This window comes from Rhopalosiphum padi, chromosome 2, assembly GCF_020882245.1.
Source record: "Rhopalosiphum padi isolate XX-2018 chromosome 2, ASM2088224v1, whole genome shotgun sequence".
In the NCBI taxonomy this organism is placed as follows: domain Eukaryota; kingdom Metazoa; phylum Arthropoda; class Insecta; order Hemiptera; family Aphididae; genus Rhopalosiphum; species Rhopalosiphum padi.
In genome coordinates this window covers 9,533,031-9,560,845 of record NC_083598.1, presented here as the reverse complement: position 1 = coordinate 9,560,845, position 27,815 = coordinate 9,533,031, and the positions used below count along the sequence as shown (strand labels likewise).

The window sequence follows — 27,815 nt, the reverse complement described above, 5'->3', positions numbered from 1 at the left end:
ATCAATATAAATTGGTAAACTGCTGAGAGTACTGCATCCCTTATCGTAGATTTTTTCGTTTTGATATGTGACACACACAAGCCATAGCGAACACAGTTTGGAAAATATACCTAATAGTTCAACCATTATAATCAAACCGTCAGCCATAACACACGTCATGAACGTGGCATGATATATTCTAATCCTATGTATGTTCTGTTTTCTAGAGGTATCAAACCATTTCACAAAGTATGTTGTAACTTATAGTTTTAGTTTAAATTATAATATATATACAAAGTACTTTTGAAATGTAAAACGTAATTATTCCTAAGAAAGATACTACGAATCTGTAAATCATATTACGATAGAAAAATAAATTATAGGATAATTAATGTGTTAATAATTTACCAAGGAACATATTGAGAGTAATAGATATAATGATAATTATTATATTTCAAGCAGTATTAATAGGTTTTACAGTGAAATCATAAAAATAATAATAACACTATTTATTTATGATAAGTTAAATATTTTTTGTTTTAAATGTACAAGTAGCATATTTATATTAAGTCGTGTAAAAATAAATAAATTTTATTTTTTCTGAAAGGGTATCTTTATTTGAAAAAGATAATCGTTAAATGTTTACACATTAATTATTCAAAGATAATACGTAAATTAAAAAAAAAGAGTAAAGTTGAGTAATTAAAATAATTTTCTCATGAAATATATATATATATATATGCTTTTATTTGTAATAATAATAACGTATAAAACGTATCGCGTGTTTATAATATTATGAAAAGTAAAACAGTATACCAAAAGATACTGATCCTTTGTTATAAATTTACAATAATAGTTTATACTTGATCTAACAACAGCATACGTATTATGTAGTAGCAATATCAATATGCGCGTTCCAAGAATACTTAAAAGTTTGTTTGCAGCCGATATTTAAAACGCAAAATCATTCGATTTTATTAAAAAAAAGAGAGTTGCAAAAGAAAACGTGCTAGCTAATTGGTAAGGAATTTAATTTAATTTTACATTAACCCTGGATTCATTTGTGAGGAAGTTTAAACAAGTTTATGAAAATAATTTCATCCGCGTGCCTACATAAAAAAAGTATAAAACTATGGAAACTTCAACAAAATATAAGAAAAAAGTATAAAAAATAAATAACTAAGCATAAACATTTCTAGAAATTAATAACGTAGTACGATTATTTATTTTATGAATATAATTGCTATTTTCAATTCTATTAAAAAAATATTGACAATCTGAATTATTATTTGTAAGGTCTCTTACGCTAAAATAGCTATATAATATATATATATTATATTTGAATAATATATGAATTAAATTATTATTTAAATGTATGCAGAATATTTATAGAGTTACAATTAAAGTAAATACAGCGAAATGAACGTTTATAGAATAATTTAACTAAGGTAAGCTTTAATATTTATCTTATGAGTAAACATTTTGCAATAAGTTCATATTGAAAACTATTAATTATTTAAATTAAATTAAACACTATTGGCGATTCAGTTGGTTATATAATGAAATTAATAATTATATAATTATGATAAACTTAAATTATTGTCAAAACGTCAGAAATGTAGTGTATATAGGACATTATATAGATATAATAATATATTTGATTTTAACAAAATTGGAAACGGTTTTTTTTTATAAAACTTGTTATCTATGAGGCGAAGCCTATGTTACACTATCAAAATATTTTTTTATTCATTTTGATAGAAATTATGTATTTTTCACATTTAAATAGTGTTTGTGGCCATCTATATATGTTTTATGCGGTTCTAATCCAAAATAGCGAAGCAAATAACCGTGAATGTAAAAATCGTGAATTAATAATGGTGAAAATAAAAATAACGAATTTTAAAATATGCGATCGTGCATAATAGCGTATCTTATATATATATACGTCGACTTTTAGACTTTAGCACGAGTAAAATAATAAAGTTAAACTTCTGTACATCGATATTATTCCAATTCTATCGTGGTATTTTATCTTAAGCCATAATTAGACAATGAGTTGTTTTGACGAACATTTCCATATCAAAACTCATTAGGAATTTATGCTATAATTTGTATACACTAAAGCAAGATACTAGTATTACGTTTTACTTTCGTTATAACGAAGTACGAGGGCGATACCCCCCTTAAAATAAAAGTACGGAGGGCTATTCCACATTGCCCCCGTGAAGTTGGTGCCTATTATGCTTATTTTTAAATTTATATAATTTTTTTAGCTACTCTATTTCTGGCGCAATTGAAGTATACTCGCGAACCGTATCGGGTCATGGTAATTTGCTATCTTAATATCATTTTTTAAATGTGTGTATTCAAAAAATATACTATATTTTCGCTCTTTTTTAAAATTTGTTGTTTTTATTTTTATTTGCACCATTATTAATTCGCGATTTTGACTTTCAGTGTTATTTTTTCGGTATTTCGGGCGGATACTGTTTTATGCATGAGGTAAGAATAATAAGAGTAATGTTTATAACATTTATGATTACTAAAATGTTTTGTTTAAAGTACATTTGATTGTAGTTATTTATAAAACACGACTCGATAAGGCTATTTATTATGACTAATAACGTATAACTCGGTTTTAATACACATTATAATAAAAAGTAATTTTAATAATTAATTGAATTAGGTCTATTGATAATAAATAATGAACTTGATTAGGTATAATAATTTTACAATAATAAATTATAATTTGACAATTTACAAATAGATATTGTAATATTTTTTATGAAAAGTATTTTGCTTATGTTAATATATTTAATATATTAACTAACGTAGTATTTATTTTATAAAATAGATCAAAATATTATTACGTGGAGATTTGGATAGACATTTTAGATATTTTACCTAGGTCATAATATAGTCCTTTATCTGATGTGTGTATTGATATATAAATGTATTATGTAAAAATGATTAATTGAATAACGTTATAAAACATTAAAATCATTCAAAATTATACAACGATCTGAGTGTAACTAAACAATAATACAAATTAATCAACGACCAATTTAATGATATCATATTATTATACTTATGAGTAGCAAATTTATTTTGTGATGTGTTTTTTGCACTGGAAAATATAAAACACCGAAAAAGAACCTGCACCCAGCCGCACACAATTTTCGCCGAACCTATTCAATCCTATATAACATTTTATTACCCTAATGGGCGTGAAAACGAGCGAAACTCTGAAACAAAAGCCTCTGGAGATGAATAATTCCGGTAATATTACTTCTCTTCTCGAATATTGTATATATATATATAATACGTGTACGCATCACCAGCGCATATGCTTTCATTATTGTTATTTTACCTATACACACATAGACACACACAGCACTGCGGTATAATTTTATAAGCCCCAGCTGCCTCTCCTCTGTTTTGGATATCTCATTCGACATTAAACGTCGTAAAATAATTCTCTCGAAACTTCCAAGTCTTGCTTGTATTTTGCAAAGTCTTCGAGGGTTTTTTTCTACATTTGTTTTTGATCAGCATGAAGTCGCACCATAAACTTCCAGAAAATGTCGTAGTGCACTATACAATATACCTACTGCAGATGTGTGACTTTACCTCTAAAAGTTTTGCCAGCAGTCGTGATATACATGTTCATGATCGACTTCCTAGCGTTTGTGTGGAGGAAATTGGCCAACAGGTGTGTGATGGGTTAGGATGGTCTGGTGCTGTTGTGTGAGTTAAAGCGCCACTGACGATATGTCGAGGTGGATATGACAAGACATAAAATACAGTTATTACGGCGAAATGTTTAGCGATTCATTTAGTTTGACACTCGAAATTAGTCAACGTCAATGACTGCGAAAAATGTTTAAAACAGTATTTCACTATTTGATGATGTATCACTGTACGGTACAACTTTTTATTTTTTTAGTTAATAAACTAATTTAAAGAATACAAATACATAATGCTATAAATGCAGTTTAATAATGGATGAGTTTTTTGTTTATAACAGTTTGTCATGGTATCATAACCGATAACAAAAGTTCAAGTACTATTAAAGTGTTGGTAATAAAATGAGATTGTTATTATTATTCAACACACGTGTTATGAAGCTAACGTTTTGGAACAAAAAAAAAACAGCATTATACTTGAATGTATAAAACAACAATCATCGATTTCATGTGGAGCTATATTTGAATAACAATAAAATTGTATTGCAAAGGTAATGGGAATAAATAAAAACTTTTTTTTTTATATTGAAACATTTAAATCGTTATCAAATTCTATAAATGCTATGTCTAAAAATTATAATAAGATTAACAACATGTTGTAAAATATTTTTTTTCTAATTGTTGAATGCATTTGTATTTATGGTACCTAAAGTGAAAATATTTATATTCACAAAATGTTTAGATTGTTTATTGACTATAGGATAAATAATATGATAATACAAATTATGTGTAAACGATCAAATAATTTAAACAAAATTACTTTAATTTAAAATCAAGTCCTTAAGTACTCTTATGTTTTATTATTATAATATGTTGAATGAGGCTATTTGATAATTTAACTATCAACAAAGTATACAAAATAGATAATATTTTAATATTTATAATGTATACGGTGCATATGATGCTTCAAAAGTAAATATATATTTAATAAACATTTTATTTCTTTGTATAAAAAAATATCTTTGGTTATTATGTTAACAGTTTTTAATAAATATTTTAATTGGATTGGAGTCAACATATAGTTTTAGTTATAAATGAACAATAAAAGGATTTTTTTTTTCCAAATAGAATAATTAGACTTTTGAATTTAAAAATGAACATACTATTAATTTAAATATATTAACCGAGGTATTTAATTTTTTACCTCAATGATTTTCTTTACGCATATTTATTATGAGAATTATAATAAACTCAAAAAAAGAAAACTATAAAAATTCTTTCAAGGATAATTAATAATATCATTTTTTTGTTTATAAGTGCTTGTTATAAATGAAAGAGTTTAATTACGATATGATAGTTTGAATATGTATTCAAACTTTTTCTGGTATATTTATTTAAAAAAATTAGATTTTTTGTTGATAAAATTAAATCATGTATTACTGAATAATAATAATAGTTAATGTAATTGTATTAAATTGTTTAAATAAAAACAAATTTTAATATAATATATCGAGTGAATAATAACGTATTCAAAATAAGTCTTATATATATAATTATACATGGTTTTTTTAAATGTAGTTTCAAAGTAGTTATATAAATTATATTATTTTCGATTAATATTGAGTGAAGTAATTATGTTTGAGCTCTATGGTTTACGAATAAACATAAATTGTTAACATATATAGGGGAAGGGGAAAGCAACAATATTTTTTAATATCATTATGTTGTGTTGGTGTAGAGATATAATAGTGAGTTTCAATCGATTTCATAATTCATATAAATTCATAGAAATAATGCTTTGATGGACTCGTTTATAATAAGTTTCAATTATTTTTTAATTATTGATAATAATTGTCTGTACGTTTGAAATAAGTGTACAAAACAGTGTTTTCATTGCTTGTGGATATTTTGGTTTCGTAGGTATTATTTGAAAGAAAAGATGGAAATAAATATAATAAGACCAGTGAAAACAAGGTAAAAATGAAATGGGTTTTGGACGGAGGATTAAACAATAGCAGAGACTGAAACGGTCTTTCGTGATCCTATCTAGAAAACTATCATTTCTTCTGAAAAAAAAAATGTACGTAAAGCACGTTCTAAGTTTCTCTTTATTGTTTTCTTTAAACGAACGTGTCTAAATCTACTTTGAGGAACATGTGAAACGTTCCTCTGAAAGATAATGGAATTATAAAAAAAATCGTCCTTTCTACAACATTACATCGGTGCCGTCTTTAATAAAAACAAAATAGCATTATAATACCTACCGCATAGTCTATAATAGTCAAGAGTATGCTATATAGTAAGTATTATCAGTATATACAGGTTACGGTGTTGTTACGAACATGTATTATAGGGTAGAACCAAAAAGGTTTTTAAGTCCGAACAATAATATTTCTTTGTGCATGCAATACATATTATATGGTACGAAATATCAAAATGTCGCGATAAATAACAATTTATATTCCACTTTAGATTTAAATGAATAGATAAGATTATTATGTTATGTTTGTTTATTGTAGACGCACAGACGCCATCAAACGACGAAAGAAGAAATTGAATTATCCAATTATTAGAAGGAAAATTTCTTTTTTTTGTGGAAAAAACTTTTTGTTTCGGACTTTAATTTCTTATTTTTCACACAGATAAACAAAATACACTTCATGGATATTATAAGATATGAAAGTGTATACTGTATAGTTTTTTGTTCCACTTTGTTATGATCTCGTGTCTCGGAGAAAAATGTTGATGGAAGTATAATATATATATATATGTGGAGTTAACAATAATTTACGAGTTGAGGAAACTTTCGCGCTACAAATATTATCTCCGTGGTATGACCCTTTTTAGATTAAGCCGAATTTAGCAGTCAAAATATTCGTTTGTATCTGTGATTTATAAAATACCGGGAAAACTTTTGTGTGGTATAATATGGTACTGTTGGTTGCGACGAAGATATAGCGAATCATCTACAGCGGTCATCGAGGGATTCGTAACGCTGCAACTTAAAAATTATTATGTCAAGAATTATGAGAAAGTTGAATAGTCCTTAGAAGTTACAAAGAAGTCGTTGCGTAATTATGATTTATGAACCGTAATGAGAAAAGAGATAACTTGACTGGTGAACAATGTTTGATTATGATTCGATCCAATCTTTGTTATTTACGATAACATAATCTGTTTGATTAAAATAAAAATATACTGTAAATTAATAATATATTAATGTACTATAAATCGCAATGGCCGCCTGTACGTAAATCAATCGTAGTAAAATCAAAAGTGTATCAATTATTTACTAAAGAAAGTTATTCGCCGCATTGTAGCTGTGTAAATTGGATTTGAAGTTTAATTTGAATTCATGTTGTGTATACTGTGACAGACTTGCGTTAATCTAGGGTTATTGAAATTTGTTGCATTCTTGATTAATTGATTATACCAGTTAATGAGAAAACGTTAATTAAAACATATTTTCTTCGCTCGAGTTGCACTGTATCGGCTGAAACTTTTTCAACTTTCGACAATTTTTCCGATTAACAATTGCTTTTTTTTACACGAATAAAAAATAAAAAATAAATTAGGCGTACTGTTATAGCTATAAAATAATTAAACGATGAAATATGATGAATTTGAATTTTTAGATTATCAACCTCAGGGTATTCGTGTGTTCGGATTATAATATATAATGACTAGAGCTAAAGACTACAATATAACCGTCGTATTGTTCAACGTCATGTTCATACACAAAGTTTTGTGCTCGTTTAAAGCTGTTTTGAGTTTGACTATTGGGAAGGGGAATAAGGGAATATTATCGTTAATAACACTCCTGTCTGCTTACATAGCCGACGGTATATAACGAGTACACGGTGGAGTACCTTTTAGTCTGCAAATAATATTATTATAATAATAGTAATATGGGTTTGAAGGTTTCGAACGTTATTACAGTTAGAAAGAAACCGCCTTACTCAATATGCTTTACTGCTTTAAGCCAGATCAATACGTATAGCGATTTATTTTTTTCTATCGCTTTTGTTTTTCTTGCATTTATGAATAACTAGAGCGAAATAATGGGTCTTATATAAAATTGAATCATGTATCGTGCTGATTTTGCAGTTTGTAACCATAAATAAATATGTATATAAAATATATTGCGTATAAATATATATGTAAGTACTTACGATACACTGCTGGGGACCCTGTCTGTTGGGAGACATAGCTTTCGCCACCGGTTTTGACCGCCTCGACATATTTAACTTGTTTAAATCTGCTGACTTAACGTCTTCTGAGCTTCCAACTGTAAACAGAAACAAATAATTAAATATTATTCGAAAATCTAAAACATTTATCCGTTATCAGCTGATTTTGATAGTTTTATAATACCATTGTGCTTATATATTATTATGTAGGTACTAGATAAAAGAAAAATATAAGTAACTTATTTTTGTATATAAAAGTAAAAAATAAAACACATAATGTGTCAACGTTAATTTATTATCAGAGTCGAGCACATACAATATTACTCTACGACTTAAGTAAATTCATAATGAAGTGCAATAATTAGGTACATAATAATTACCATAATATTATTATGGTACTCGTATACTATTCAGTTCGATTGCATTTTATGCGTTTATCATGAATTTTTTTATATATATTTATATTTTATATACATGTTTTAATGACGTGAGTATACGGTAAACTTTGACGAGATATATTTCGTCGATCATTACATTCTAAACCGACGTATAATTACTATCATCATTAGGTACATTTCGACGACATTTATATTTTATTTTTCGTTATAGATGGTTAGTCATCTCCAAATTTGATTTGGCTAAACACACACACACACACACACACACACAAACATACACACTTAACAAAAAACCGATCGCTCCAGGTATTCACCGAGGGATATCGTCAGTTGTTGACAGAGTGACAGAGAATAAAGACGATATAATATAGAGAGCGGTGACGTTTGCTCCGACGAACCGCGAGCATATAATATATACCCACAGCTTCTGTGTGCACATAATAATGTATTATTGTGTGTCTATATTAAACACACGCACGCACGAAGGAGCACCAACTGAATACTACGAACGTATATTATATATGATAGAAATATATGCATACGCGTAATATATTCTTCCACGTTTACCGAACCAAATGTTCATATCGTTCCGGGTCGACGAAAACGTTGGACGATTTACCTCAACGTCTCGACACGGATCTCGCATTGCGGTGGCAACGATTTTATTTTGGTGCCGACTCGAAGGAATCACACACTCCGTAGGCACATCACTACAGTACGACGTTATGGCTATATGTACACATCCGTCGCGAATTCGGTGTGTATATACAATAGGGTAATTATGTGTCATTGTCGCCCATCGAACGGGCGTAGTAATGAGATTCGGTCGACGTGTATTGCAATCAATAGAGAAGTATGGATAATACGTGGTGCAGAAAACGATAGAGAAGGTACGTCTCAGCCGGGCCAGAGTTTGCGATTGCTTCAGACTTAAGACACATTATATAGCGACGTGAGTAGATTTCATTTTATTGAGTTGCAAATGCAATACTTAATTACTTTAAACGCTTAAAATAACTAAGGCATTACACATCTACACATTCTTGAATTTTTAACAATATAATAATTTTACAGCCATCAAATTAACGTCGATTTGACGTTTTGCCGCTATATTCGTTTATATGGTGACGTTGACAGATTAAGAGTTTACCCCGCTACAGTTCTTTGTTATAAATCACACAAAATATATGAAGACGGTTCGTGTTGTATTTAAGTATTTTACTGAATCTCTAAAATCTCAAACGTGGGCAAACAAAAGGATTGTGTATTTTCGCGCGATGCTTACATTTCACATTTGTATGACGACGATGAAAAGTTTGATTTGTTTATATACGAGCTGAGATTAAACCTAATATTTGAGAAACTAAATTTCATCTGTAAACTACAATAATATATTAAGCTCATCTCGTTCCGAAAATGCGTGTGTGGAAATCCGAAATCGAGTAGCTATACCATTACTCAGTTCGATTATTACAAGTATTATAACTATATATGATTCTTAAACACACGTGGATTGTGTAACGAGGTAACTTAATTTTGTTTTAGATAATCACAGCTGACCTCGGACAATTACTATCAATATAATATATCTGGCACGTGTACTATAAAATATACTGTCCAATTTCGATAACTCTTTCGAGGAGGAAGAACTAATAGGAAACGTATATCTGTAAAGCGATAATCAAAGCTGTAGTGTTGCACAACTATCACACTGCTATATAATAAATTACGAGCTTAAATCATGTAAGTAATAGGTAGTTCATAAACGTGGTAAGGGGTAGACAGTTGAATACTCCATGAACGTTTTTTTTAGGTTTACAAGATTACACGAATAATTAATGTTAGCGTTTATTTTTTTCTATTTTTTGTGATATCGCAGTAGATATCTAATGTAGTCGATGTGTAAATCTAACGGTAATCATAGCGTATAATTGATGGAAATATTTTGCTCCTTACACTCCGCCCTCATTACCCCATAACTTATAAATAATTAAATTTGAATACTTTTTTATTTTTTACGATTAGTCTAACGTTTGTACGTGATTATGAGGTAAGTGCCATTACGAACAACCCAATAACATATAATATTGTGTTCGAGTAATTCCTGCATTAGGTGGGTATGTCATGTAATCGCGTCATGGGCTGCTATTGAATGGATTGACGGCAACTCGTGTCGTCGAGTGAACAGATATTTTAAACGCGTATAAGAAATGGAGAAAATTCAAATGAGAACGTCATTGGTTATTTTTCAACAACTTTTCACGCAAGCTCAAACACATCTCTCAATTATTTTAAACGCGCAAATACTTTACGGCTGTGCGTCGTCCACTTTTCGAGAAAAGCGGTAAGTATTATATTATATATATGTGCGTGCATAGAATGAACGTTGTCGGCGGTACTTAGTGTGAAAATGTCTGTTGAAAACATTGCGAACTTTAACTGCGCTCCGTTTACTTTCTCCCCCGTTTTTATTTTATTTTTTTTTTATAGCACTTCTTCCGAATCTCATCAACCTTTTTATGGCGAATTCATTACGCAACGAGTTTCCCGAGTAATATATTTTACATTCGCTCGTTTATGCCGTAACAAACGTGCGCGGCCTCACCGAACCGATCCTACTGAAAGTGGAGTCGTTAGTGGGAGTGTAGGTTTTTGGGAATAGTTTAAATTGTTTGGACTATACCTACACCCCGGGAAATTTCGATTTATGATACGCGTAGCTAGTGGTGGAAGGCATATATTATATGGGCGAGCGGTACGGTCCCAGACTGTGAAATTTTATAGCTATCAGTAGTGACGACGGAAACACACGATATAATATATAAATAAATATTTACATACCTAATTTATATGTATGACTTATATACACGACGTTGACTAAAACGATGACATTGGCGATAATAATACGAAAAGAGAAAATTTTTTTTTATATCATTATTATTAATTGGCTCGTTCAAAATTGAATACGTTTAACCTATATACATGGGTGTAAATTTAAAAAATAAAATAAATCATTTTTGTATTGAATAAACTGCATTATAGTGATTTGTAATATGAGAATACATAAATATAATAATATATTGTTCTTAGTATAGAAATATCCAAATATTCAATTGACACGTTATTTGATGTTTCTAAAGCTTTTGGTCAATATGTGGTAAAGTTTGAGGCTATAAAAATAATTTTGGAATATATTATTATTGAATATTTTTACAACTTTTTTGAACGACAATGACATAACTAATCAAGCATAGCCAGTTTTTATTATTTTCATTATTTATATTTTCATGATTGAACTTGTTATTAAAAAAATTCAAAATCATGATGATAGATCGACTTGCTATCGATGTAATATAATACCAAATGCATACCTATATAATGTATATACATTTGTTTATACATAAAACAATAGTAAAATTAATATGTAATAGTACCTATATAATATGCATATTATTAGTTTTTATTCTAAATTTATGAAAAAAGTAACCTTGACATTTATATATACATGAATATATTATGCATTGCAATACTACTACATATCTCGCAGTAAAACTCAATTATTATCACTTTTGCTGGTGACATGATACAAATCGTTTTTCGTAATACTCGTGTAATTTTATTGATAGTCAATAATAATGACCTATTTCAACTTCGAAAATAATAAGAAAAAATATAATACATAAATACATAATATAAGCGTTCAAAAATGTATTATATTACTTGTACGAGTTTCTGATGAAATATCAACTCGCCATTAATTATTTCACATATTAAAATTGTCTAATTAATCGATTGAAATATTTATTAATTTTGAAATTAATTTATGTACTTACATAAAATAGTAAAATGTGTACTCAGCATAGCTGAGTTAACGTTAAGTGTATCAAATATGATTTTATTCTAACATAATTTTTAAGTTATCCAATAACCATTGCTTATCATATGAATATATTAATTCCTACTTTAATGCATACACCTACAATATTGTGTACAGTATGAGGTTATTTTAAATCGTTTGTGTAATACTGTGTCATACTCATGCCCTGATATTCGATCAGCTATAAATTATAATTTATCGAGCAGAACATATTTTTTAGTCAATGTCTAGGGCTATTTTTTTTAAAATTAAATTAAATTCATGAAACGTATTATACTTAACACAGCGCATATGTGTTTATGGTGGCAACAGCGGCGTGGGATTTAAAACTGAGTGTGTGACACACAGGATTATTTTTCCTCTGACAATTTATATATAATATATATATATATATATATATATAAATGTATATGTGTGTGTATAATAATATTTTATATTTTATATTATATGGACTATGCCTTACGGTGCAAAACACACACAATGCAATGCGGTATATATTTTAAAAGATGTCTATACACGACTCGCCACCCGTCCACAATAACCGTTGAACGCCTTCATTTATGGCGCTCGTAAAACCTTTCTCTCCTTGCACCTCAACCTGCCTTCACGCGCGAGTATGTACGGAGGTTGAGTATAGTCAGCGGCAGTTTCACCGTTCGTTGTTTATACGCGCGCGCACGCGTGTGTGTGTATGGACAAATGGTGGCTAGTAGTGTTCCAGATAACGTTTTTCGGGTAACAATGTTTTTTTCCCGTGTGAGGAAGTACGTGCTCTCGTAAAACAATAGGGCTTCATCGGACTTCGCAAAAAGCTTCGGTCCCGAGAAAGAAATATATATATATACACGTGTGTGTATGAACGAAAAGGGGAAAAAAATAGCACTCCCTATACATATATATATATATATATTGCATTATATTTACGGTGAAACGGAGCGGGGAGAGGAGGGATTGTAGATTATATACGGTGCTGTATGTGTAATCGCGTGTTGTTGGCCGGAAGATTAACGAGCCAGGTGGCTGGAAGCGCGTGGCATAACGGATATATTATTTTTCGAGATATGACCCGGATATGGGGGAGAAAACATAAAAATGAGATGCGAGAAAAAGCGGAGAAAAAAATATATCGATATGACGAAGGAACAATAGGAAAATAATATCGAGACGAAATAATATAATATTCGAATTTCGTCTTCCGTGAATTTCATTGGAATTTGTAATATTACACAGAATGCGAACGAGACAATACAAAAATGATTTTATTTTGTTAATCATATTATTATACGCTATATTTAATATACTGTAAATTTAAATATATAACACACACGAACCACAGCGATGAAGTTATAAAATTTGGATCATATAAATTTTCGAATTAATTATAACAAAAAAAAACCATACGTAATATTATTAACTAAACACATCAAATTAATGTATGATTATACTAAATGCCATAGTGGAATTACGGTATATAGTTTTTAATTAATGTATTATATAAGGTATAGTCAAGAAAACATCAAAAGATAAAACTATGCAATTTCATAAACACTGTAACGTATGATATGTACTTATGATTATGTTTGTCACGTTGAATTTTCTAGCTATCGATCGGACTCGTTAATGAATCGTCGTCACATCTGGACAGTAAAGAAGTCTTTCGAGTTATCGTTCAAAGGGCATTCATCAAGGGCGCGTCTTTTTCGACACCATAAACGGTTATCTTAGCTTCTCTATACAGATGGTCTTTTGTAAAACTCTATCCACTCTCTTATTTTCTCTATCATTCTCCCGGTCCGTATTATCTTATACGAGATCTGCTGACTGAGCTACACGGCTCAGTCCATTAGTGTAATTTGTTTTAGTCGGGCCCCTCCGATTCGTGGAGAAAAAAAAACTTTCCGAATGAAAAAAAAAATATATATTTATATATATGTATTGGGGACGAAGGGTAAGAAACTATATTACTGGACTTTGGAACTTTTATCTCATTCAACCGATCGGAATTGATTCGGACCTTCAAAGAAGAAGAATGCCAGCCTTTAATACTCTCGTTTGATTTGAATGACCGTTTCCTTTGGCCGATTCGTTCAATGACGTTTTTATCCGCTTTCGAACCAAGTTCTTTTGACCTAGTGGTGGTGATGGGGAACTCGGAAATAAGTGTACGGGGGGATTTTTTATATATTATTTTTGTTGAGAAAAAAAGACAATTTTTTCAATCCCGACTGCAGTAATCTATAACGATTTAGTGAGTTTTTACCGAGCACATGACCATTATTTTTATTTCGGTCGTTCAGTTTATCTGATTCGAATATTTAAATAAAACGTATATTATGTAATATTGGGTCTTTTCGTTTATATGCTGTCTAGATTCATGTATCTGATAATAATAATAATAATAATAATAATAATACAAATAATAAAAAGCAGAGATTTTCATTTTGATTGTTATAAAATATATTATTGTGTGTGGCGTGGGTTTTGAATTAGAAACGTCATAGTCGACAATGTTGGGAGTTTTTAGAAATGTTTAAAAAGATTTATTGAAAACCTGGGAAATCTCCATTCACCGGAAAAGGTCTTGTTCGCGTGCGCGCAGTTCTTATATTTTGGGCTTTAAGCAGCGACGACAGCGCAAGATTTAAGCGTCGCTTTTAAGTATCTTTCACAAACCACATAAATCCTAAAGCGAAGCAATGGAAACTTTTGGGTTCGTTGACTCTAGCTAGTACTCCGTACACTGTTCTCAGACATAAATCGCTCCATGGCCGTATAATAACGTGAATCTATGTATACGGTATATAGGATCAAAACAGGGCAATACACAAAGGCGTTTTGTTTATATTTTGTGGTGTTTATGTTATGTTCATGTGTGGGTGTTAACACATAAGAACCTTGAATGTTTACATGTTATAGGGTATAATATTGTACGTTTACAAATATATCGACTCGATCTAACGTGTTTACTCTTATACATTACGATGCACTTTATGAATCGACATTACCATGTTATTATTACAATATTTATTCACCAAAGTCGTACCTACTTATTATAAAAGAGCTACAACTAATTATTATAGGGCAGATTTGTACAAATGTATTTTATTGATCGATAGGCTAATACAATAGATGAAAAATGATCATTGCTCTATTCTGTTACATTATAACAATTGGTCGAAGACAACATCCATAGACATTTTAAAATTAAAACCTAATGTAAATAAATTTTTATATTCGGCACAGTGATTTATTATACATAGTTACAAATATTTCGTAATTAAATAAATGCATTACATCATAATAGAATAGACATTCAATTTTTTTTTTTTTTGTGAATTTTACTTAACCACTAATATAATATTTAGCTTTACATGTCGTTTAAGTTTAATTACATAGCTGTTATGCTAATAATTAATAATATATTTTGGCAAATTCAAAATTCACATAATAACAATGAACCTATTACAGTTGATCGGTCGATAACTTTGTCAGAGAATGTAGAAATTATTCATTTTTCCAATGTACATAGAAAAAAGTCAGCATTCGAACTTTTAAATTCGACCCCAGCAAGTTTAATTCGCCGTTTAGGCCTTGGATAAATGTTTGCCCATGGTTTTTAAAATTCAACATCTCTTTCAAACCTTTTAAAAATACAATTGTAAAAAGAAATGTGTATACTGTATATATTACCGGATTCAATTAGATAGCTGTGAACATTGTCATAAAACATATTTTGAATTTTATTAATATTTATTTCTGTCCGAGACAAACATTATTTAAAACTAAATTTAAATTATTTTGAGTAACTGAAAATAATGATAATTAAGGAACAAAAGAGACAACAATATATTTATAACATTAAATAAATAAATTAAAGTTTAATTTAAAAATAATTTAATTAACCAAAAACGAACACAAGCTTATGATTAAGTATTAATTTCGTTTTCTTAATATTTCAATTTTTAAGTATGAAAAACATTTGTAAGAGGAAAATACAGTAATAGTAATTTAATTGTATATACTTGACTAAGCAATTTATTTAAATTGCATACATATAAGATACAAACTATTATTTACAAGAATTCAACAAGTTATTTTTAATAAATTCTTAGAATAAACTAATTTTAGTTCAATAAAATATTTCATGATTAGTCTTAAATTACTTATATTATTTTAATTAACGTTTACAAAAAATAAAATGGATTATGATGAAACTTTAAATTTCCTTAATTAATTTTTTAATTTATCTCCTTCCTTGTGAAATTGTAAAAAAATACTATATTTTGCCATGTGTATACTACATATAGCTTATTTTAATATTTGTAATAACTTACTTTTTATTAATATAAAAATAAATATGAAAATTAGTGTAACTATAGAATTTAATATACAAGTATTTAATAATTATAAAAGTATGTTAATAATGAATTTTCTCATGCAAACTTAAAGCAATATAAAGTTGTATAAAAAAAAAAAATATCAGTATAGTTTCCACATAATTTTTTTCATTTCAATTATTAAATTATAATTGCAATGAGAATCCGAGTTTGAAAATGTAATTAAACATTCCATAATATAATTATTAAACGATAATAAATAAAAATATTAAATTCGTATACAATAGTACAATTAACTGTTCTATAATATGATAAAGAACTATGGACGAACTAGTAGGCAATGATGTATAGGTAGGTAACAACAGTAAAATGTAGTATATTATACGTTCAATTATGTGGAGTATACACAAATATTTAAACATAAATTGAATATGTGATTTTTTTATTTTTTTGTGGATGATTGGACTTAAAATAGAACAATTAAATCTATGCATCTATTAGCTGGTGTATTCAATTAAAACCAAATTTTATTTTTTTTTTTCATTTAAATGTTATACATTTAGGTACATCACAAAGTTTTTCCAACTATCTCTTATCAACACATTTTTTTATAGTTTTATAAAAAAAAAACAGTGTCCACAAGTACTACTTACCTGTCCCGTGATCAACTCAAAGTTATTTTATAATACTCGTATTATGATAAAACTGTTTAATCCCTAATACTTTTATAAGTATAATGCTCAAAATTTAAATATATTTAACGCAAATATCCGGTAAAAATATGATAACTGAATGACGACCCACTTAATACAATATTTATTTTGAAATTGCTTCACTATATATATCAATTTTTTGTTCATTTTTTATAGTTTTGATCTGTTTAAGAAAAAAAAAATGTGTAAAATTTCAAAAATGACTTCTTTAAAAAGTATATTAGGTATATAGTATATTACATTATATCCAAATTATGTAATTTTTCCGACAAAATAGCCATTGTAACATGAAAAATATAATAATTACATAATTTATTTTTTTATAATCAATCAAATTATTATAGTTGCATTTAGAAAAATGAAGGATGTACAATCGTAAACACTTTTAGATTTTTAAGTACTTATACATTTTTCTTTAGTTCTTGATATATAAAATGCATTTATATATTCAATATACGTAAATTAAAATAATAATATTATAATTGTAAAAAATCGTTATATTGAAAAATCTTATCGATATACTTAGAAACTGTAGTAGATATTATATGGTAAGTTTATGCATATAATATTATTATTATATCATTAAAGGATAAAAAAAGTTCGTTGGTAAATCATTTAAATCCGTTTAAACTAAAACTGAGTGTATTACTTGATTTTCATTATGATGATATTTTCATTTATGTATTTTAAAACAATTTTTTTTTTATTGTTTTTATTGTTATTTATTATTTTGTTATTTATAATTCCAGTTAAATATTGATGTACAAAGCCTACTTTCCTGTACCGCAAAACCAAACGACGGGGGTTTAAAACATTTACATTTATATATATATTATACTTGTGTGTATGTGTGTATGCGTAGAGTAGGTATACCAGATAGACATGTATATACGCGTGGCCGTATTTCCCATTGGGGAATCACGCCGGTCTCGCTTAATTAAATATATTCGAAAAAGCATTAATTCCGAATCCAGACTTTTACGTAGCGCCTCGACCGATGTGCGTATCACAAACGCGACGGTCAGTTCCAATTGCATATTATAAAGTCCCCGACAACGATATAAATACAAATGCCCAATGAATATAGTAATTCACTTTAGGTATTTTACTTCCTTTTTTTTTTTTACTTTTCAATTCTGTGACCCTAACGAGTCGATATTTGTTTTAAAAATGCATCGTACTTACGTGGGAATGCGCACACGAGTGTGACGCGAATAAATTATTGTTACGCTAAACTAAACTTCATGTTTACCCCACACGGTTCCTAAAATAGACTAGGAAAAAAATAAAAGAACATATTGTGCAGGACACTTCAAACAAGTAAATTACATAGTTTAATTATTCCACAAAATTCCTTAGTACTATTAGATTCTGTGAACATATTATACATGCATATTCTATTAGTTATAAATGTAAAGATTTTATATTTAATATTAACATTTTAATAATGTTTATGATATAAGTCTCAATCATACATTAAAAAAAAAAAAACAGTATCTATTCATCATAGAGAAGATGCAATGTTTGTTTTGTTGAATCCGACAAAAATAACATAAATATAAATAATTAGAATTATAAAAATTTAGAATATTATTATTCTTTATTGTTTTGATAAAGTGTTTATTAATTTATGAATTAAATTAAATTTTTATATTTTTGAATAGAATACATAGGAACAATTTTATAGGAGGTGTTATTAGATTTCCAATGGGAAGCACTTGCATTCATTTTTTTCCGAGGGTAAAATGCATTAATTACAATGTCCAGTTGGAAAGTGGCTCTGAACCGGCAGAACTCAGAAAAAAAGGATTTTTTTGTTTTTTAAATTAAACACATTCATTTCACATAACCACTGACGTTTATTATTTGATATTTAAAAAAAAAAATGTGATTTAATTTTACTTATAAGCCTATAAACTAGATAGATGATGGTTGTAATGCAACATAGTTTTTAGTTACATAAACATGTACATAATGTGTTTTCAACTAGACTGACTCAAATAAAATTATAAAATATGTATTTATAGATAAGTTTATCTGTAAAGACAATAAATCAAAAGTAAAATTTGTCAAAAAATTTATAGTTTTTGTGTGATACCAACGAATGTTTAATTAATGGATTTTATCCTTCACGCCACTTATACATGGATAAATAAAAATCGGTTAATTTGTATGGTAAATGTTATTTTACAAAAGAAATAAATTCATGCAAATTGATTAGAGCAGTACTTCCCCTTTTCACCGATATTTTTCAGGACAAACGGGTGAAAAAATTATCTACAATAATCGTATTCGGGCTTAATGTCGATCGGATTACACCTGACATTTATCCATCTATCATAATTAGTCCTATTCAGGACGATTGAATACGCAATGTTGCACGGGGGATATTTTATCGAAAACAAATATTGCGGAATCTCACAGACTTGTTCGCTCCCCGAACATGATACAATCCATCGAGTCGCGTTCCTATAATTATTGTTAATTCATGACCCCAAAAACGATTAGTATCTGAAACAACTATTTCATAGCAGACAAAATGGGGTTTGAAGTTTCTGAAATTGTAGTAGTAGTAGTAGTAGTAGTAGTAGTAGTAGTAGTAGTAGTAGTAGTAGTAGTAGTAGTTGCATTTTGTAAATTACGTTTTAATGTTTAAAATTTAAATTGATGTATTACAAATTCAAACTATTTTTTTAAAATTTAAAATTGATATACTGATTTATACTATAGCTAATAATATAGAAATCAAACTAAAATGTTTATACTAAATCTCAAACTTGTAAGAACAACAAACCATTCACCAGAAAAATGTCAATAAGAACGATGATGGGATGAACAATGTTCAGAAGAATATAATTACATTTGGTGGACATGCAAGTTTGATGTCATTTTACTTTACACAGTACTTTTAAATGTTTACCATTAGATACAATAAACACAGTGATTTCCTTAGCCGTGACACATTTAATAGAGGATAAAGGCTTATTCTGACAAATTTATAATATTATACTTCATCATAAAACTAGGTTAGAATTAATTAATCGTCTGCAGAACCGCCAGAACCTCGAAGGTTATTTTAATAGTTATATCTGTTAAATGCATGTTTTAACCAGACAACTCAGTTAATAATATTATCTTTTTTCGTTTAAAGAAAGGTCGACAGTCGAAGAGATATTTTTTTTCTTCAAACATCTATATTTTATTAAATTGTATAATATTTTTAATCATTTTATACTTTAATATCTAATAAATTTAATGCACTAGATAACAAAAATTCTCACCAACGAATATTGTTTTAAAAACAAATTGACGTTACATATTATGTATAAAACATACAGTGAACATACAAAGTTCATTTTAATTTCACCAATCATTAGTGAAAATTTTCTATTTTTTAACGATTTTTGTCTTTTTTATTAATAAATATCAAACACTAAACGCAGAACAAAAAACAATAAAATTACATCCCAGAGGAACACAAATAATTACCGTACAAAGTTGTATTATTAATTGACAGCCTGAGACCTTTCTGTCAGATATAATTGATGTCGGTCAACTAAAACTATTTTCGATAAGTTTTCAGATTGTACATTTCAACAAACTTTAATTATTGTTCTTAATTTTACCAAAGAATTGTTAAAGATATTTTTTTAAATATATATATATATATATTTGTATTATATACTGATATGATAGAAAAAATAACTTGAGAAGTCGCTCTACTGTATTATACTTTTCGAGTAATTTGTAAATGAGTAATGAAATGTATTGAATTTAATAATACGTTATTGCATACAAAAATTGATTCTAAGCGGAGGCCTCTATTTATATTTTTTATTATAAACTGTATTTTATGACAAGTAATTTCATTTGATGTTAGTATGTAGTACATTGCATGTTAAACTATTCTATTATTTATTGTTATAATAATATCATATTGATTTTTTATATGATAGGTCTAAATTGTATACCGGTTATGATGTAAATAGCTTAGATAAATTACAAATATTTAAAGAATTTATTCTCTATTAAAAATATTAAATAATACAAAAAATGTTAAATCCTTTTATGATAAATATTCGTTAATTAACAACACTGTAGCTAAAATAATTTTGGAAAAATAGTTTTTTTTTCGTTATTTTTAAAATATTAAGATTTTTAATATATTAAATGTGTAATGATTATATATTTACAATTATTTTGAAAAAATTTGTATTACATTTTCAAGTTTAAGTACTAAAATTAAAAATTGTACAAATTTTTAACTACCGAGTTATTTTTGAATTTTTTTTAATTTTTACAACAAAATTTAAACCATAAACACTTACGCAAAAATAATTTTGTTAATTTTAAATTTATATTATTATAAAATATATGGAGAAAATTAAATTAAATTAATTAGCTTTCTGACAAGTTTTTTTCAACATTTTAAAAATAATATTAATAAAATTTCAAAATATTTAATTAGTGTTTAGAAAATGATAATTTAAGTAATTGTAATATGCTTAATAATATCTCTAAGATTAATATTTTTTGAATAATAAAAAGTTCAAAAATCGCTTGAGGATAAATTATGGATGATATTTAAGTTATGTAATTTTGATGTTTCTTTGGACATTTTTATTTATATTAATACGAATTGATTGAAAATTGACACAGTTATTTTATTTCAGTCGTACCTATTATTATTTATTTCATGGGTTCTAACCAATTCATAAAATATGGCTCCCTAAATACATAAAAACGTACTTAATGCAATATGTGATCTTGAAGTATCTTTCTTATATATAGGTTTTCGGTGATTTCATAGGTTTGAATTATATGATCAACAACAGCGTATATTAGAATATTTTATTAGAGAAACGGTACTAAAGATGTTTTGTGTATATTAGACGATAAAACGACGCATTGACGAAAGCAATTAATGATTGCTATCTAAGAACATTTATTCCACATAACGTTCGATCGTTTAATTAGCCGGAAGTAAAGTAGAAATGAATATTGAAATTGTTTAAAGGTATTAAAGATATTCATTTCTATACTTCCGGTCGAAAGTTTTAAGTCGTGAAAAAGTAATTTATCGTATTTGGCTGATCTCAGGTTGACTATATTTTTTATAATCTAGTAAAACTATTTTGAAAGTTGACAAATTATAATTTAGAAAATCATTTCAATTTTTTTAAATGTTTTCTTATTTTTGAAATTATTACGTAATGTTTTAATTAAACTGTTGTTAATATTATGTTAGGTTTTGATCAAAGGTTCATAATATATTATATTCAATGCATCATTGTATATTGCATATTATAATTTGAATGTCCAATCTCTTACGTAACTAATTTACTGCTAGAAACTGCTTTGACATATTATTATTCTACATTTCAAATATAGGACAGATTCTTGTAAATACATAAGTTTCTTGAAATTTAGGGTAACTACCGAAATAGGTTAGGTTAAAGCGTTCCATATATGGCTATGTACTGTCGGGATTCTAAAGGGCCTATTTATTTCCGGTTGCTGCTATAGATCCTTGTAAATTCATACTGATGGAAACTAAAGGACTTAATTATATTGCCTCAGAGTCTAGGTTCTATTTAATGTATAATGCGTGAATAACTTGGTCATCAGCTTCTCCAAAGTTCATAAGAGAATCGAGGAACAGACCTTTGAAACGTTTGCCGGATAAATGCAATATAATTTCCTACTCAAAATATTATGAAACTCGTTACAAATAATTATTTGAATATAATTATTAATTATAATACACTATTTGTAATATTGTTGATAATTTGTGAATATATAAATATTTATTTTATTTTATTACTTTAATATACAGGTTAACCATTTAATACAATATATAATTTAATGTTAACTACATGATAATTAGAAAATTTACTACAATGGTTATTTCTATTATATGACACACAGCTTTATCAAGCATTAAATATAAATAATTATAAATATAGACAAATGAGAACCACTCTGATATATAGTAGGCGTCAAGTGGATCACTGGAATGGACATAATAATATTGAATTCAATGATATACCTTCTTATACGAAAAATGATTTTAGGAGGAGATAATCGCCAACCTATATTACTATAAATATATTTCATGATGTGTTTTTTTTTAATTGCTATTAGAGTAATTTATTATAGTATTAATATTATGGTAAGATTTTATTATATTATTAATTGAAAACATTGAATTTATTATATTATTAATATTTAATAATAATAATAATAATAATATTATACCATGTTATTATATTGTTGTTATTAACTTTTGAGTCAATACCACTTTACCAGAAAACTATGTAAATAGATTCGTGAAATAAATTGATTATTTCTTAAAATCAAATCTATATAATATTTTTAAAATGTCATTGAGTGAAGTGAATAATATATTTAAAAGTTTTGACTTTTGAGTCCCCACGAATAAATTTTTAAATTATTACAACAATATAACAAACATAATTATTCCTGTTTTAAATACATTATCATTTCAACTAAGTCTGAACTTAAAATAACAATAACAAATAATTATTTATAAATATTTTTTTTTAGATTTTTTAATTCCAATATTAAGTATTTACGATAAATATTATATTACATTTTCAAACCTTAGCATACGAAATATTATCATTCTTTTACTACAAAATACCTTTAGTTTGTACATTTTGGTGAAATACAAATTAAAAAAAAAAATTGTAACTATATCTGTTTTTAATATTTTTATAAAGACATATAAAATAACAACTAACTTGGAATTTCGTAATACATTTTCAAACATTTTTATCTAGTGAATATTTTTTTATCGATATTTATAGAAAAAAAAATGTTAAATTTATTATGCCTAAAAATCATTATCATAAATCTCGTATCATTGTTATTTGATTATTTCACTTTATTCGAACGAGCTTTACGAGGAAAATGTCTACAAATTAATATTTTAATAAGTATAAGAAAATGCTTGGCGATTAAGTCATCTTATAATGTTCAAACAACTTTGGAGTAAATTGATATTAAAAGCACTGACAACAACAAATTCTTACAGTAAGTATAAACATTATTCTTACAGTTATAAATGGTCTCCATCGTAATAAATATTTAATAAATAATAAACTAGGTAGCTGAGTTACCCGAGTGATAAATATATTTTTTTCTATTTATTATTTATTTAACTGAATATATTTACTGTTTTTGTATTTATTTTATAAAAACCTCACAATATACATCATTGAGAGTTATATTTTCTGTTGCATAACAATAAATATAAATACGAGTTGTCTGATTTTTCCTACTAAAAAATATAATACAGAAAGAAATTTGTTTTCGCGTTACCATTCGCCTATTACAACTTACATTACTTTGAATTATCTCATGTCAATACAAATAATTGTATTTCCAGAATTCGACAGTAACTGGTTAAAAGAGTGACGTATGACTTAAGGAACTAAAGGAAAATACTTTGAACAGCTCTATGCATTTTTTCGTTGATTAAGTCTAAATATTCCAGATAAAATTTGTTTTTTCATTCTCATAACTAAAATATTAAAAAAATGGCTATTTATTCCTAAAAATATCATCACAAATAAAACTATAATCACATTTTTTCAATATTTCAATTTACATTTTTGATGAATGGATTTCAAATTATTAGCTATATTTTTGGAATTATATGATTTTGGTACTTCCATATAGTATTTTAATAATTTCCATATTGCAATCAATAAATCAATATATTTATAACGTTATTGAATATTTACTCACAATAATAATGCATATAAAATATTAATTGTATTATATATTATTATTAAGTATATTTCTGTTAGTTTTAAATTAAATTATAAATTAGCATTTTTACATAATAATAACAATAATAATAAACATTTTTAAAAACAATTGACTTATTTGATTTAAGTTTACTTCTAATTTTTTTTTTTTGTACAACATAATATTTATTTTAGTAATTATACAGTTTTAATTATCTAAATATAATATTGTATTGTTTAGTATTTTTAATTATTTAAAGTTCTTGTATTCAGTTATTTAAAAAGTCATATTTATCATACAATAAGATAATGTCAGTTGTGTAATGTATTTATTAAAATTAGTTGGTTTGTTGTGGTTCAATTCAATTATATAGTATGCAGTTCAACTCATCTCATGGACCAAAATAAAGCTGTTTCAAAATCAAATTCAGTGGTTCTTGTCTAGGCTATTTCTGATATTTAAACACGATAAAAGCCCTTCGAACAACGCAGGTTTCCGAGTCGCTAAACTCGTCGGTAATCATTGTTTACCGTTTGCCATTAAGCTCGCACGTAACCTAAATAAATCTGAATAATCCGACAATGGACTCAAGTACCTGTCTGCTGTTCCTCACCACCGCTCCAGCTTGATACTGGCCCACCTACGGTTGTCGTTTAATTAAACTAAGACGTGTTGAGTGCACAATAGTATATGTATGTGTCCCTTGTTCCATTCAACGTGACCTGTTTTCACACAGCCCGTTTTATGCACATACATATATAGATCCCACTACTACCGCGATGTTGTGCTGGAGAGCATTCTGTTTTTTATTCTATCTTATTATTTAATTTTCTTATTTTTTTCCATCCAAGTTTAAAATTAAATTTTTGTATACGTCTACATTGTCGACGTTAATTAATGCTACTTTAAGTGACTTTTTTTGAGTATTTTTATTTATTTTTTTAGTGCAATTATACGCTAAGTACTTTGTCACAACATTTCAAAAACGTTCACATGTTGCGATATTATTACACTAACAATTAATTTAACTATAGATACATAATAATATGATAATTTGATAAAATTAAGGTATATTTTTCAATTGATACTTATTTATTACTCATGAGACAAATAACTATAGAATTTATATTTCATGTAATATATACTAAATAAGATGGAAACAATCATAATTCTTTCACAATATTTAATACCATCTAAATCTATAGGCAATATAAACGAAACAGGTAATTTTTATTATAAACAGAATAAATATTTATAATAGAAAGATATTTTAGTAAAAAATCAATAATTATATAAAAACAATTGTTTATGAAAACAATGCTATTGATTATTAAATTATATGTTTACGCATGGACATGATAAATTTTTAGTTGGTATATTATTTATAATAGGTTATTTTTGAATAAACGATTAATAAAGTAACTTTTGTATCCATAGATACGATTAAAATAATAATATTATTAACCATTTTAATATTTCAATATTATTATAACCTTCTCAAAAATATTTCGATGAATAATTTTAATGTTTTAACGTCAAAAAATCGAATGTCAATTAGAATTATATTAGTATTAAATATATTGATTATGAATAAAACATATTGTTTATTTGAAAACGTTGATGTATATAAATATACATAAAATGATAACTGAATAAATGTTTTTGAAACGGATGTGATTTATTTTTTCAAATCATAAAAGTTGTTTTACAAACCTACACTTTTATTTGTTTTTGTTACGTGTTTCTTATTGGATCGCAGGAAGTCCGAAGAATCAAATATGTCGCTTTCGTTTTAAATTTCAACTGTTTTCATCAACTACTTCGACAGCCAAATAAACAAATGCCGACAGTTTAAAATTACACACACACACACACACGTACACACGTACACGCGCATCAAAATGTTAAAAGGTTTTTTTTTGGAGGGGGGATTTGAAATAGTTTTTCTGTCTACTATGGATTCACTACTCCTTGTATATTAGTGTTTATTAAAAATCACACACTTTAACCAATATGTCAACTGCTTTTTTTATGTAGTAGCTTGTAGTATCCAATAAACTGTTGACTGTAAGGGATTACTAAAACCTGATAATATTATAGAATATAATATCAGAAGTATAGTACAAAATAAATATATATATATTGCGACTCAGATTTATAAATAAAAAATAACAACATTTTTTATTTTTTTGTTGTAATAGAATTAAACCAAACATAATTATCACTTTTATTTTTATTTGAAATGTATTTTTAGAATATGTCCGTCATTAACTTAGTTTTTAATGTGTAATATTTGTTATAATCTAAACATGTGTGATAACTGATCTTGTTTTCAAGTAATGACGATTGCGTAATAAAAATATGATAATCTAATAGAAAATAGGTAAACATAAAATATATAACGTTCCACGAAGCAAGTTTGGAAACTAACAAATTAATAATTATATATTTATATATAATTTGAAATAGATAATATAAAATAAAAACGTTAAATAGATAAATGTATCAAAGTACCATTTTAATGGATTATGCCTCTCTAGCGTATATATAAATTGTTAACTAAAAATTCAAATTGCTGTGTAGGAGAAAACTGAAATAATAATTTGTTTAAAAGTGGGAAATTATGAATCTTGAATATTGAATACCTAAGTATATTTTTGATAAATTCAATTTTAAAAATTGTATTGGACTTTTATTGTTTTAAATGATAACTAGTATAAATTAGTATAAATTATACTAATATATCAGTTTAATAGGTTTTTAACCTATAACTTTATTTTTAGATACTTATTAAAGTGGGTATACATTATGTGCATACCTAATTTATTATTCTTAAAAATTATAAGTGAATACTTA

At 26.9% G+C, this 27,815-nt stretch overlaps 1 protein-coding gene across 4 annotated transcripts in view; it reads right to left on the bottom strand.

Moving 5' to 3' along the window:
• Window positions 1-27,815, bottom strand: part of LOC132919240 (serine-rich adhesin for platelets) — a 244,618-nt gene that overhangs the window by 85,146 nt on the left and 131,657 nt on the right. For all 4 annotated transcript variants that reach the window (XM_060980639.1, XM_060980643.1, XM_060980640.1 and 1 more), the window contains exon 5: window positions 7,841-7,956. In XM_060980639.1, coding sequence (XP_060836622.1) covers window positions 7,841-7,956 — 116 coding nt within the window. The remainder of the gene's footprint in view (window positions 1-7,840; window positions 7,957-27,815) is intronic.